The 13894-nt window shown below is 39.9% G+C and overlaps 1 protein-coding gene across 4 annotated transcripts in view; it reads right to left on the bottom strand.

The window, feature by feature from the left end:
- Window positions 1–10201, bottom strand: part of Slc39a12 (solute carrier family 39 member 12) — an 84025-nt gene extending 73824 nt beyond the window's left edge. For all 4 annotated transcript variants that reach the window (XM_059262448.1, XM_059262449.1, XM_059262451.1 and 1 more), the window contains exon 1: window positions 9941–10201. In XM_059262448.1, coding sequence (XP_059118431.1) covers window positions 9941–10201 — 261 coding nt within the window. The remainder of the gene's footprint in view (window positions 1–9940) is intronic.
- Window positions 10202–13894: the final 3693 nt, after the last annotated feature.

Below are 13894 nucleotides of genomic sequence, written 5' to 3'. Positions count from 1 at the left end.
TTGGTTGGGTCTGAGCTGCTGCAGGACTGGCAGGTTAGAGAGATTTGTCCTGACTGTGGGCCAGTTAGGAAAACTCTAGCTACAGCCAACCGTATTTCCATTGAAGGGGATCAGAACATATTGTCCCTAAAATACATCACTTGGGCGTAGTGACAATTTTGAGGCAAAGGCACCTGGGATATGAAAGTGCTCTCCGCCCTCTCCCTTCTTTCCGAAAAGTGAGGGCTAAATTTCCATTGAGAAGGGTGTCCTTTATGTACCAAGAACAGGACATTCCTATCCCAAGGAACTGATACAATCCTATTGATCTGTATAGACCAAATCATCCCTACCATCATTTAGTTTCCTTTTGATATTTCCTAATAAGTCCTCACAATTTACTATCCCTAAGCCATTTTTCCTTCCTCTTGTCACAGCTCCACAATTCATTGTTTTGGGGTTTTGTTGTTGTTAAAGTAGTATATATACCCTACTTCTTTGGGGCATGCTTGTCTTTTGGGGTAGCTGTCTTCACCACATAAAATATCAATACAAATAAAACTTACACACTTTTCTCCTGTTAATCTGTCTTTATTCTATTAAAGTCACTTGATGTAGTCTCAGAACCCTTCAAGGCTGGATGGAAAGACTTCTTTACCCTATACTCTGATGCACTGTCCACAGGCCACAGAGAAATGTAGATCCTCTAATTTGAGAAAGTCACATGACTTAAGGGGTTCAAAGTAACATCATTGGACAGTGAAAAAAATGACAGGAATTGTGGCTGGAAAGCTTTCTCAACAAGAGGAAAGCTATAGTCAGAGACAGTTGGGGAGTTCTCTCAGTATCTGAGAAGCAGCTCTGTTGCCTAGCAACAGCCCCAGGCTGAAACATTGGGGAATGTCTGTCTCAAGTTTCAGGGAGGTTCATCCCACTGTGGGGATCATTACCTCAGGGTCTTTTAATGTGTTCTTTGAAGTGTAAGATTGAGAGGTTCTAATACCATGGTTCATGTGACATGCTGGGTCACAGATAGTACATGCCATACACATCAGGAAGACACTGCAGACATCCATCTTCAGAGCAGAGCATGAAAGTGTCCTTCCCAAAGCCACATACTCTGTAGTCTACTTCCTCAACAACTCAACTTCTGAGGACACAGAGTTCACGTGAAAATCCATGTTCAGTGTGAAGCCACAGCTACCCTTTGTATTCGGGAAGTAGCCCCTTTCCTACAGTGAATAGATGCACTGGTGGCTGATGATAATGCCGAAACCAAGACATGAAAAGTAGCTGGGTTGAAACTATCAGGATGAAACTATTCTGTGTCCTAAACAACCGTGTGTAGCCACACTGCAGATAGTGTTACTTATGATGGAGTGACAATGCTGTGCCTAACACCACAACAAGCACCTCACACATCAGGTGTTCCTCAGAATATAACCTAGCTAATGCTGGAAAATGTACTGCACAGTGGTTAAGGTTTTTCTTTATTTTTTTTTTTTGAGACAAAGTCTCACTGTATAGCATTGGTTGGCCTCCAGCTCAGAGATCTGCCTGCCTCTGCCTCATGTGTAATTATTTTTTTGAGGTTAGAAATTCCATTCTATTATTTTTTAATGAAAAAATATTCTCTACATCTTTAATAATTCACCAAATATAGCCATATGATATAAAGCATTTATTTTACAATAACAATCATTCCATTATTTAATAGTTAATAAATTAGTAGATAATTTTTAATATGCAAGGATATTGAACTGAATCAAACGTGTAATTTCTCTCCTATGAAAAATATTTGCTCATAGTGTAACTTATAAACAGATCTAACAGATGCTAAGTCACTTGCTTAAAGACACACATCTAGTTATATAAATCTTAAGTCCTTTAACAAATTATTTTCTGTCCTTCCTACTTTGTAGGAAGAGAGGTAAGTTGAGAGAGACAAAAGGGTATTGAAGAGTCTAATGTCAGTGATGACAAGACTAGGATGGTGTAGAAGGTTGAATGGGCATCTCAATGAAGGTTGTTGTTGTACTGGGCTGGGCCAGTAAAAAGCTGCCAGCAACACTGGGTCTAAGAAGCGCGTGAGGCTACCATATCAATCACATGTAGTCAACAGGCACACTGGAGCATATGCAGCAGCCACTCCAAATACTCTGTGGTGTGCCTGAGACTCCTGCCAGTCCTGGTTCCTCCCTGATGTTTAGTACAGAGTGTGTAGCATGTGGCAGCAGAGAGTGGACTATGCATCCAAACTGCACAGACAGGTATTGTAGAATGGCTGAGCTCAAAGCACACAACATGGGAGACAAAGTTAGCTTCCTTCTTACTTTAAAAAGTTCAAGCCAGTTCTAGAAGTGTCTTGTTTTGTGTGATAAGACCAAATAGGAGTTACCTAGCTTTTGCCTGAATTTTTCAGATGCTTGGTGTAGTAAAATATAACTATGGATCAAATAAGCTTAAAAAAAACTTTTTTTTATAATTATATCTTAGAGAAACTACAGAGAGCAATGCCTCTGTAGAAAGAAACAAAGCTATGGGAGGCTTAAAATAATGTTAATTCCTCCCCTAGGCAACTAGGCTTGGTGATAGGGAGAAAGGGGCTGAAAACTCCCCACTCATCACAACTTGATTTAGTGTTGTGATTGAAGCATTTAGCTGTTGGCACAGTTGTATTTGGGAGAGGATGTTTAACAAAAGTTTACAAATATTGCCATCTCATAGGAATCAAATCTACCCAAGGCCGCACACTGCTTAAAATATTAGGTGTTAAAGAAGAAAAGCCTCATTTGGGAATCATCCATTAATATCCCTTTAAATCCTGTCAGGTGGAAGCATAGGTTTAAAGGGAAAAAACAAATGCAAATTCAGAGAATTCATTTTTAAAGACTTCATAAAGAAATGAAGCTGGGGGAAAGATAAATTAAACTCCAAGCAAGGGCTCGCCTTACAAGCTCAATGGCCTACCCAGGATCTTGGTGGTAATTGCCTATCATTCACTGAAGTCAAGTCAAACTGCCTCCTTCTAATGCATAATTCAGCTTGCTTATGCCAGGTGAGAACTGCAGCCACAGAGAGCAGTATGAGAGCTTTTGATATTCATAGCAGAGAGACAGTTAAAAAAGCCAGGTTCAGAACTGATAAATATGTTTGCATCTTGTTGTATCTATCTATCTATCTATCTATCTATCTATCTATCTATCTATCTATCTATCTATCTATCATCTATCTGTCTGTCTGTCTATCATCTATCTATCTATCTTTTTCTTTTTCTTTCTGGTATGTATGTATGTATGTGTGTATGTATGTATGTATGTGTGTATGTATGTGTGTGTGTATGTATGTATGTATGTATGTATGTACAGATGACATGAAAGTAGAAGGAGGCTCTTTGGGAAAGAGAAAATCAGTCACTTTGGGAATGGAAAAGTGAAAAGTGGTTAGTGGGAATAGTAAGACTAGATAGGAGAGGGTACTGGTAGAAAATATTGCCAAGGTATGTGATATACTTAAATAATTGTTCTTATGAAAACTACCTTGTTCAAAGAATATATGTTGACATGTGTGTAGCAGGAAAGAAGGCTCAGCAGTTAAGAGCACTAGCTGCTCTTCCAGAGATTCTGTTAAATGGATTCTCAGCACCCACATGGCAGCTCACAACTGTCAGTAACTCCTGTCCCAGAGGATCTGATATCCTCTACTGGCATCTGTGGGCACAGAACACATGTGGTGCACAGACGTACATGCAGGCAAAATACCAACACACATGAAAAGTAAAAAACAAACACATCTTTTAAAAAAGAAAACACAGTTGCTATCTGCTAGAAAAAAAACTTTAGAAGTTGAGAATCCACCCATGTTTAAATTTGATTTGGAGTTAATGGTAAATATACTAACCTCTTTCAAATCCCTAGACCTTCATAAGGTACCTTTTTAAAAAGGAAATTACGTCACTTCCTTTCCCAGCCAAAGAGCTTGAAGGGTGTTGGGTGGGGGCAGGGATGCACTATAACCTCTGGCTTTTCTGACTAACAGAGATAGAAGTGAGTTCAGATAAACTAACCCAACACATACATCAAAGTTACAACAATGAGTTGGGGGTTGGAGCAGGTATGAACTAAAAATGGGTTTCTTAAAACAGTGGTCATAGCCTTGAAAGGGTCTGAAAACTGCTTGAAAAATTCAGTTAAAATCCTAAGCATCTGAGACAGATGGGGCTGGGCAGGGGGGACATCTGGGGTAAATGGGAGGGGGTTTCTGAGGAATGTCACTGCTCCAGAGACTCTGGGAAAAGATCACATTGCCTTGAAGAGTAGAGACTGTAAGGGACTGAAGACATTGTGAGCTCCATGTAACAGCACATATATCTGTGTCCATGTGATCCTATGGAGCACCAGTTAGCAACCTCTGGGTCACAACCCCTTTGGAGGCCGGATGACCCTTTCACAGTGATTGCCTAAGGTCATCAGAAAACATGGATATTTGCATTATGAGTCATAACAATAACAAAATTACAGTTATGAAGTAGCAATGAAAATAATTTTATGGTTGGGGGTCACCACAACATGAGGAACTGTATTAAAAGGTTGCAGCTTTAGGAAGGTTGAGAACCACTGCTATAGCGGTATCCCAGAGAAGATTCATTACCTTTGACTAAGGATTAGAAAAGGAAGTTCAATATGCCTCAACAGCTAGAAATTTCCAGAACAGAGATATTTCCCCTCCAGGAAGGTATGCAGGATCCTGATTTCCACTGTGAGTGGGTTTATTCTATGGGGGTTACTTAATCACTCTGTAAGTCCATTAAAACTCTATTCTAGGGACTAGAAATACAGGGCAGTTGGCCGAGCTCTTGCCCAGCATGCATGAAGACCTAGGTTCAATTCTTCCCGGCACTGAAAAACAAAAATATTCCGACTATTCTCACTTTTAAAAATAAAGAAAGCCGGGGTTGGGGATTTAGCTCAGTGGCAGAGTGCTTGCCTAGCAAGCACAAGGCCCTGGGTTCGGTCCTCAGCTCTGGGAAAATAAATAAAGGAAGAAAGAAACAAAGAAATAGAGAAATAAATAAAATAAAGAAATCCAGGATGAGGACCAAACTGTTCATTTAAAAAGACTACAACTTGAATGGTTTTATTTTTAAGTGCCTCTTCCCTCAGAGACCTCATATTGATTTTTATAATCCTATTTTACATTTTCCTTCTCACAAATTCAATAGCATCACCAACCTGAGTCTTTCTTTTCACAGACACTGAGAGATACAAACCCACCCTCTTGCTCTTATGCTTTACTACAGAGTATCTTGCCTCACCTGTCAACAAGATGTCTAAAACGAGTGAAGAGACTCAACAACGAGCCATACCCTGTGGTTGGAGCGAGAACCTGAGTGACTGTGAAATTGAGTGATTTTTTTTCCACTGGCTTTTCACGAAGGACAAGAAAACATTGCTTAGGCTTCTTACAGAAGGAACGCTGAGGGGGATCAAGCCCTCTCCTATCACATTTCCTCCTCCTCAGTTTCCCAGAGAACAGGAAGAGCAGCTATGCACACGCAACACTCTCAGACTGAGCATTTCAGAGCCCAGGAATAAATATAATTCAAGTGGAAGCCGAATTGGCCAAATCCTTGATAATGTCACACAAAAAAAAAAACCCATAAAACAACCACTCCTCCTCAGCCCCAAACATGAGGAACAATTCACCCAGCAAACCTAATATTCAACCACCTTAAATAAGGCATTTCATGTCATTGAAGACAAACATGGTCCCAGAGCAGATTCTCAGTGGACATTAATAAGATATGACTCCTGGTTATTTCCAGTGGGATGTCTGTTGTTACTATCTTTATCTATTAATGTCATCACAGACGAGCTGCCTATTATTATAACATATCTCCTCTGGGAACCATTGAGCATTTTAATAATTGTGGAAATATTTACCATTCACAAAGAGCAGAGAAAAAAATTCGTCTGTGCAAGACCCTTTCTGTCACAAGAAAGGCAAAACCAGAAATAAGTGACTGGGAAATGCATTCACTCACCTCATCCTTAGCCTAGAACTCAGCTGGCTTGAGAAAGCCAGTCACAACTTACTTTGGAAGCAGTTACACGCTTCTTTTTTACTTGTTTATGTTTTAACTTATCTATGTATTTGTAAGTTTTTCCTTAAAATTTTCATTGGTCTTGAATGGGGTCACAAAGAGGGATTGTGTTGACAGTTGTTTTAAGACGCAGGTTCTCCTCCATAGTGGGACTTGATGAACCTCCTCTCATGACACCCAAAGACCCTAATGACAGACAGATTCTCAGTCCCCACCAATTTCATGTTACAGCAATCTGGAGAGAGTTTTTAAAGCCCATTTGCTGGGCAGTGGTGGCACAGACCTTTAATCCCAGCACTCAAGGAGGCAGAGGCAGGTGGATCTCTGTGAGTTCAAGGCCAGCCCGGTCTACAAAGTTGTGGTGATATATTGTGTACCCCGACAAAACTTACATGGGGATCAGAGGACAGAGCCAGCCACTAAATTAGATATAGAGACCAGACATTGGTGGCACACACTTTTAATCCTATCACTTGGGAGGCAGAGATCCATATGGATCTCTGTGAGTTCAAGGCCATACTGGGCTACATGAGAGAAACAGAACTAGGCAGTGTGACACACGCCTTTAATCCCAGGAAGTATGGGAGGACACAGAAAGGTATATACAGCATGAGGAAACAAGAACTCACTCTTTTTAGGCTGAGGATTTTATAGAAGTAAGAATTTGTGGCTGGCTTGTTCTGCTTCTCTGATCTTTCAGCTTTCACCTCAACATCTGACTCCGGGTTTTTTATTAAAAGAACTTTTAAAATTCGTGTTATATCTGGCGCCCAACAGGGACTATTGTCCTGATGTTAATGGTCATATAGAGTACTAACTAATTTTAGAAAAAAGGCTTCATCTAGCTTTCTGTACATGATTTTGAGTTTGAGTCTCTATCAGTTTTCTGCAGGGAACCATGACTATGCCTAATAGCGACTTTGAAGTCTCCAAAAAGATGATGGGGTCCCACAACGACAATTCCATCAGGACGATGATAATACCACTAAGATGAGAAACACTACCCAAAGATCAGTTTTGGACTACAAACTGCTCAGGACAGTTTCAAGGTGGCTAAGCTGAGATGATTCAGCCTCACAGACTGTTAGATCAAGGACTAGAGACAAGCCCTGCACTTTCCCATTATGCAGAGACTGGACAAATGATACAGCTAACTCTCCCAGGACTTGACAATTAACTCAAAAATTTTCTTTTCAAGATGCCCTAAATATGTCTTTGCCCCAGATAGCAGGAAGTAAATTTTAAGAAAATGACACCCACATTTCCAAGGGTAGGGTGGGTGGTTTTTGGTCTTTCAATGGGTTAGAGATAATTGTCATTGTTTAGGATGGTTGTTTACAAGTTGTTAGTTGATAATGGTGAAGAAATAAAAAAACAGCTAACCAAAGGAAATTAGAATTGGGGTTCTTGAAAAGAAAAAGAAAAAGAAAAACGAGGATATAGATAAGAGGTAGACGATTCAATCTACTCTGGAAAAAAAGATATAGAAATAATAGGATAAAACGGTAGATTATTGAATCTACTCTGAAAAGAAAAAAGGGGAGGATATAGATATGATAAGATAAAAAGGTAGATAATTGAATCTACTTTTAAAAAGTAACTACTAGTTTTAAATAATTTACATTGGATTGGATTTTTTTATTGTATACAAAATTTGTATATTGATACAAATTTGAGATTGATTTTGTTAGAAAATACTGTACATATATTTCTAATCTTGTTCAAGGTATTGTACCTACACAGTTCATTTAACAATGCAATGTAAACTGCTAGTCCTTGAAGGTTATTATTGCCTACTAACTAGGATATAAGAAATACAAGTTAATAGTTAATCATTACAATCAAACTTGTAGTCATATTAGGTATGTTTTCAAGGTTAAAGAGAAATATATTTTAGACAGACAGATCATCTTCAAACACTTCAGAAATCTATAGAATATGACATTTAAGATGTTTTAATAACATAGATTTTTTTTTCTTTTTTATAAATGTGAGACATGTCTGCTCTTGGCAATACCAATCTACTTCAGAGAAGATGATGGGCATTGAAGAAACTCCATATGGAGTTTACTTTCTTTGTGGCAAAAGTTAGCCACTGGGCAATAAAGCATGCTTACATTGACTGCTGACAGTATGCCATCCAAAATGGACAAGCAGGACACAAAAGAAAGGACTGTTGATCCTTGCCAATACAGAGTAGGAAGGCTCTTTAGAAAATCCTGCTTCACAGAAAAGTCTGTCAGGTATGCTAGGCCTGTAGGCCGAAGATGGATGCCCTAATGTTGCAAAGGAACCTTGGGTGACTGTGCAGGCAGCCAGCTGTTTCTGTTATTCCTCACATTTTTTGGAAGTTGCTGGCCTGTACTTCCTGTTTACTTAGTTAATATTATTTCCTTCCTGAGTCTCTGAAGGAGTTGAAGATTAGATAGGTTACAGTTTTCCTTGTTAAAAATTTCAGAAAAGAAACTCACTAAAGAGGTGTAAAGTATGTCAGTTTGAAAGACATCAAAAGACAGTTTTGGGTTGGTAATGCAAATTAGGATAGAAGGTGAATTAGATACAATCTTTTGGATTCACAAAGATAGGATAGATAATGGAGTATTTTCTCTGAATTTGTCAAATGCAAATGCAAATGTATTTATTGCCTGTATATATTGTATATACTTATTGTATATAGTTTTTCATATATTAGTTATAGCCTTCTTCTATTATTTTAGACAAAAAAGGGGAAATGTGGTAATATATTGTGTACCCCAATAAAGCTTACATGGGGATCAGAGGACAGAGCCAACCACTAAATTAAACATAAAGGTCAGGCAGTGGCACACGCCTTTAATCCCAGGAAGTAATATAGCAGGACACAGAAGGATATATAAGGCATGAGGAAACAGGAACTCACTCTCTTTAGACTGAGGATTTCATAGAGGTAAGAACTTGTGCCTGGCTTGTTCTGCTGCTCTGGTCTTTCAGCTCTCAACCCAATATCTGGCTCTGGGTTTTTTATTATAAGACCTTTTACAATTCATGTTACACAAAGTGAGTTCTAGGACAGCCAAGGCCACACAGAGAAACCCTGTCTCAAGAAACAAAACAAATCAAACAAACAAACAAAAACATCCTAGGCAAGTCAAGATTCAGTCTGGGAAGGAGGAAGCCTCGATGGAGTAACCATGGGGCTGGCACAACTGCTTCTGGTGAGTAGACAAGGGTCGGTTCACTTGCTGAGTTAGAATGAAAGCTTCATGACAGGCCGTGGAACAGGCCTTGGGAGGCATGGGTCCAGTTTCGACTCTAAACTCAGCATTTCTCTCCCTAAGCCAAGGTGCTAACTATCTGCCATACACACATACACACACACACACACACACACACACACACACACACACACACACACACAAACTCAGAAAACACCATTAGTATCCAGGAGAGGGACCCAGGAGCTGAATGTGAGACAAATGCCAGAATGCTGTGATTGTCTCATGAAAAGGCAATCGCCTCTGTCTAACATCATGCATGTTTACTGCAGGCTTAAAAAATAAAAAATGAAAACGATCTCAGAAAAGCAGAAAGGAGGAAGGATTGAACATGCATGCCAGCAAGCCAGTGCCTCTAAAGGAGAAAGGGTGCAGAAAGCTTAAGCATTATTTTCCCAATAATAAAACAATCCCTTGCCTTGATATGCTCCCTGCAGGATGCTGAATGGGTTGTCATAACCCAGACATCATCATGCTACGCTAAATTTCCCCCTTGCGTATGAAGAGATTTGTATGCCATTCACTGTGATACATGCTCTCTATGAGATCCACTGTTCTCTTTCCAACTTTTTTTAAGCACCCAATCCCTCTTTATTTTACTAACCAGCTTGCAGTCTCCTTGCATTTCTTGTGTCCTCTGTGGACACCCAGTCTTCTCAACCAGAATTTTGATGAGGCTTTGTGGATGGTTGAGGGACTGGTGGTCACCGGCAGAGAGGACCCTCAAGACTTCTAGTAGGCCTTGACTCCCAGCGCTGCTCGTATCCTGAGTGAGGTCTTTGTTCGTCTCAGTAGAGGAAACAAGGCTGAGGAAACAGGGTGGTAGCAGCACCATCAACACCGGGAGATTTGTCCAGAAGCACATGTCCACTCCTCCTTTGGCTTGAGTTGGCCTGGGGTAGAGGCTATGCACAGGATAACCTACAACCAGAGGAATTTCTGTGGTGGAAAGGGAAAGGTAAAGGCTTCAATTATTGTGCCTGCAACATGTTTGAAAGGTCTCACTAGTTGGGTGGCTAAGCTGATTTGCAGCGGCAACAACAGGGGTTTGTATGTAGCATGTAATCCCAAATACCACCCAGGAAACTTCCCAACTCACAGTGTCCAGGAAACTGGACCAACACTAAATCCACAAATAGTTAAATGCTGAGAAGCGGGCACATTTCCCTTGTGTGCAGGCAGTGCCTGGCAAAGGACCTGGAGTGAGACACACCACTGTAAAAAACTAAAAAATTAAAAAAAAATTTGTGAAGTCAGTGAGGAAAATTAAAGAGAAAATGACTTCTAATAAATTTCCAGTATTACACTGAATTAGAATCTTTTAAAAGGACAATTTATTAGAAAAAATTAGTTACATTTGGGAAACAATAGTTAGTGTTTAGCTTAGTAGAAATCAAGACTCTGGATAATGAATATCTTAGAAAAACGAGAACATTTCAAGGCTCCAGAAGAATGATAAATCTACTTACTCAATAGTCTCTAAGAGGAAGGGAAGAGTCTTCAGAATCAGTCAAAATTTTTGGAGAAAAAAGTCTTCATTTGATCGTATAAGGAGTGCAAAAACATTAACAGAATCTCTTATAGGATCCAGAAATGAGTCAATAATGACTTTGGGGGTAATTAGAAGATTCTGAGATTATTTTTATGGCTTAAAAAACAGTTTCAGACTATTATGTTAGCATTTTTAAAAAGTTAGAGGTAGACACAAACCTTCATAAACCCAGCACTTACCTCAAGAAAGAGAAATGGTTATTTATCGTGAGCTCCCTGGGCCTTTAAATCTCTGAGAGCATTTTGTGGTTCCAAAGTTCTGTTTTTAAAATTCCTTGACTGTACACTGGGAGCTGGAGAGGATTATTTCAGCCCAGAGACATTTCTAGTTGCTATGGAGAGGGCTGCTCAGAAGGTAAAAAATGAAGGTGGATAAAAGCGGACAGTTTCTGGCTGACAGATTTTCAGGATAATCAAATAAATGTAGTTAGGGAATTATCCTTTTATATTAACAGTTAGCACAATATTTTAGAATTATCTATAGTCATTTGCCTTTCAAGGGACAGAATCTAGGTCAAAAAAATTCTACCTTGAAAAGTGAAAGAGATCAGTGTTAGATAAAGTATTCTCCTGTCCAGCTGATCGTTGTTTCACCCAGGATTAAACCAAGAACTGCTGAAAAGATTGACCATTTAAAACTTCATTTCACGAGCTGCAAATGTTTACAAGATGTAAGAACTTCATAAACAGTGCTAGTAGATAGAAATGGGGGACTCAGGCTAATCACTCATTGAATATGAAAACTGGGCACAACAGGGGGAGATAATCACAAAAGAAAGTTTGTAGGAATCATGGACATTTGGAAGAAAAATAGTCTCAGAAAAAACCAGGGTTCTATTTAGCTATCCATTGTGTACATGGTTTTGTCTCAAATGTCAAAGAAAGGGACCTGGCCTTGTTCTCATGAACACCATGGTGATGGTAGCTGGAGTTAAAGGCTGGACTCAGCCAAGAGGCAGGGAGTTAGACCAAAATTAATACTTTCAATCTGAGGGTCCAGCAAGAGCTGAGGAACTAGGAGACTGTGGCCTTTGGACCTCAGAACATTGAACCAAAACTCTCCTAAAATCATGTGCTCATGGCCAGTGGGCTGTCCCTGCATTAGGAACCACCATGTAAAGGCTTGGCCTACCCACCCTCAAGAGCTTGGTTAAAAGGCCACTAAAGAAATAATAGTTCCCTACTTATGCAGCAAATTAGCTAATCTCAATCTCCTCATACATTAATGCAGTTGTAAGGAAGAGATCCTCAACTATGTCTAACTCCCATAGCATAACCTGCTCCATTGCTCCAAGACCAGTTTCTGATTTGCTCTGACCGGCACTCTCAAGACTCTGGCCTCGCCAGAGCGTTTTCATCCACTCTCTAGATCCTTTTAGCCAGTGTCCAGCCTGAAAGTCATACGTGGACTCTGGTTCTCTGACTCCAAGGTGTAGCTGACACCAATTGTGTTCACTCTGCCTATTTTCCCAGTAAGCTGGAAATTAACCTTTCTTAAGTGTATTTCCCTTTTTTTTTTTTTTTTTTTTTTGAGACAGCAGAGTTTCTCTGTGTAGCCTTGGCTGTTCTGGAACTCATTTTGTAGACCAGGCTAGTCTCAAACTCGTAGAGATCTGCCTGCCTCTGTCTCCTGAGTACTGGGACTAAAGGTATATGCCACCACCACCACCTGGCTTAAAGGTGTTTTTTTGTTTTGTTTTGTTGTTTTGTTTTTGAGGAATGATTCTATTTTCAATCTAGACTAATTTCTAGGAAGTGAACTTCATATGTTTATTAACTGCATAGAGAAGGGGATAATTTACTTTTTATTGAAATATGTGATATATTTGGCTCACATTTGGGACCCATCTCATCTGATGCAGTATCTCCTAACTTATAGATGCTTGTTTGTGCTAACATAGGAAGCTGCAGTGGAAAGGGGGGCTGGCGGTTGCTGACTAGTTTTCTTTTGTTCAGTTCTTGGCTTTCTCATGTGTCTCAAGCATCACACTTCTGCCATACAGTGTATTTATACATGTTCTGTGATCAAGACAGAACTTAAAAGGACCTCTGAAAATGTGAGAGAGCAGCGATTTAAGATGAGACTCAAACAAGGCTGGGGACATCCTGGAGGTACAGTCCTGGGGAACGACGGAGTTGTCCAGGTAAGCCAGTCTAGGGATGGAGTCTCGCTTCCATAATAATCCTGAATTTCTGTGTGGATTATGACAGATTTTAAGACAAGTAGATGTCTCGAGGCTTCTGATAATTCACACATTGTGCGTTTTGATGGATGCCATGGCAGGAGACGTTTCTGTTCCTGGGCACCCAGTGGTCTCTACAAAGCTATTTCTGGCAATAAACCGGAATTGTGCTATGAGATACTTCTAGGCCACTTTCCCCCATATTCGCTTTGTGCTGCCTACTTCCTTCTTTTCAAAATGCTAGCCCTTCCAGATGTCGTTCATAATACTGTCTCTAGATTTATGCCTAAGTACCACACCAGCACTTTCATCATGAAAAAAAAACAAAAAACAAAAAACAAAACTGTTAAATGTCCAAAAATCCTCAGCGTACTATTCTGAAATGCTCAGGGTCAGTTAGTGAGTGTCACCTGAAATCTAAGCCTGTCTACACCAGAGTTGGTGTATGCCTTGCCAAGCAACCATTGGTTGTCATATGACCCATGGCTTGTTTGTTTTTTAAGATTTATTTTGAGTGTGTGTGTGTGTGTGTGCGCGCGCGCGCGCGCGCCTGTCTGAATATATGTATGTGAACCATGTGTGTGCGGCACCCACAGAAAAAAAAAAGGGAGCATCTGTAGGTGAAGTTTCTCTATCTCAGCAGTCGTTCATGGAAACTTCTTATTATTTATAAATACTCAGTTTATTACTAACTAGCTCTTACAACTAAAATTAATCCATTTCTATTAATCTATGAGCTGCCACATGGTCATGGCTTTACCTATCCTCTAGCATGTCTTGCTCCCTCTGTGTCTCCTGGTGATTCCTCTGACTCTGCTCTTCTT

This window comes from Peromyscus eremicus, chromosome 5 (genome assembly GCF_949786415.1).
Source record: "Peromyscus eremicus chromosome 5, PerEre_H2_v1, whole genome shotgun sequence".
Lineage (NCBI taxonomy): Eukaryota > Metazoa > Chordata > Mammalia > Rodentia > Cricetidae > Peromyscus > Peromyscus eremicus.
This window is presented reverse-complemented; position numbering and strand designations above follow the sequence as displayed.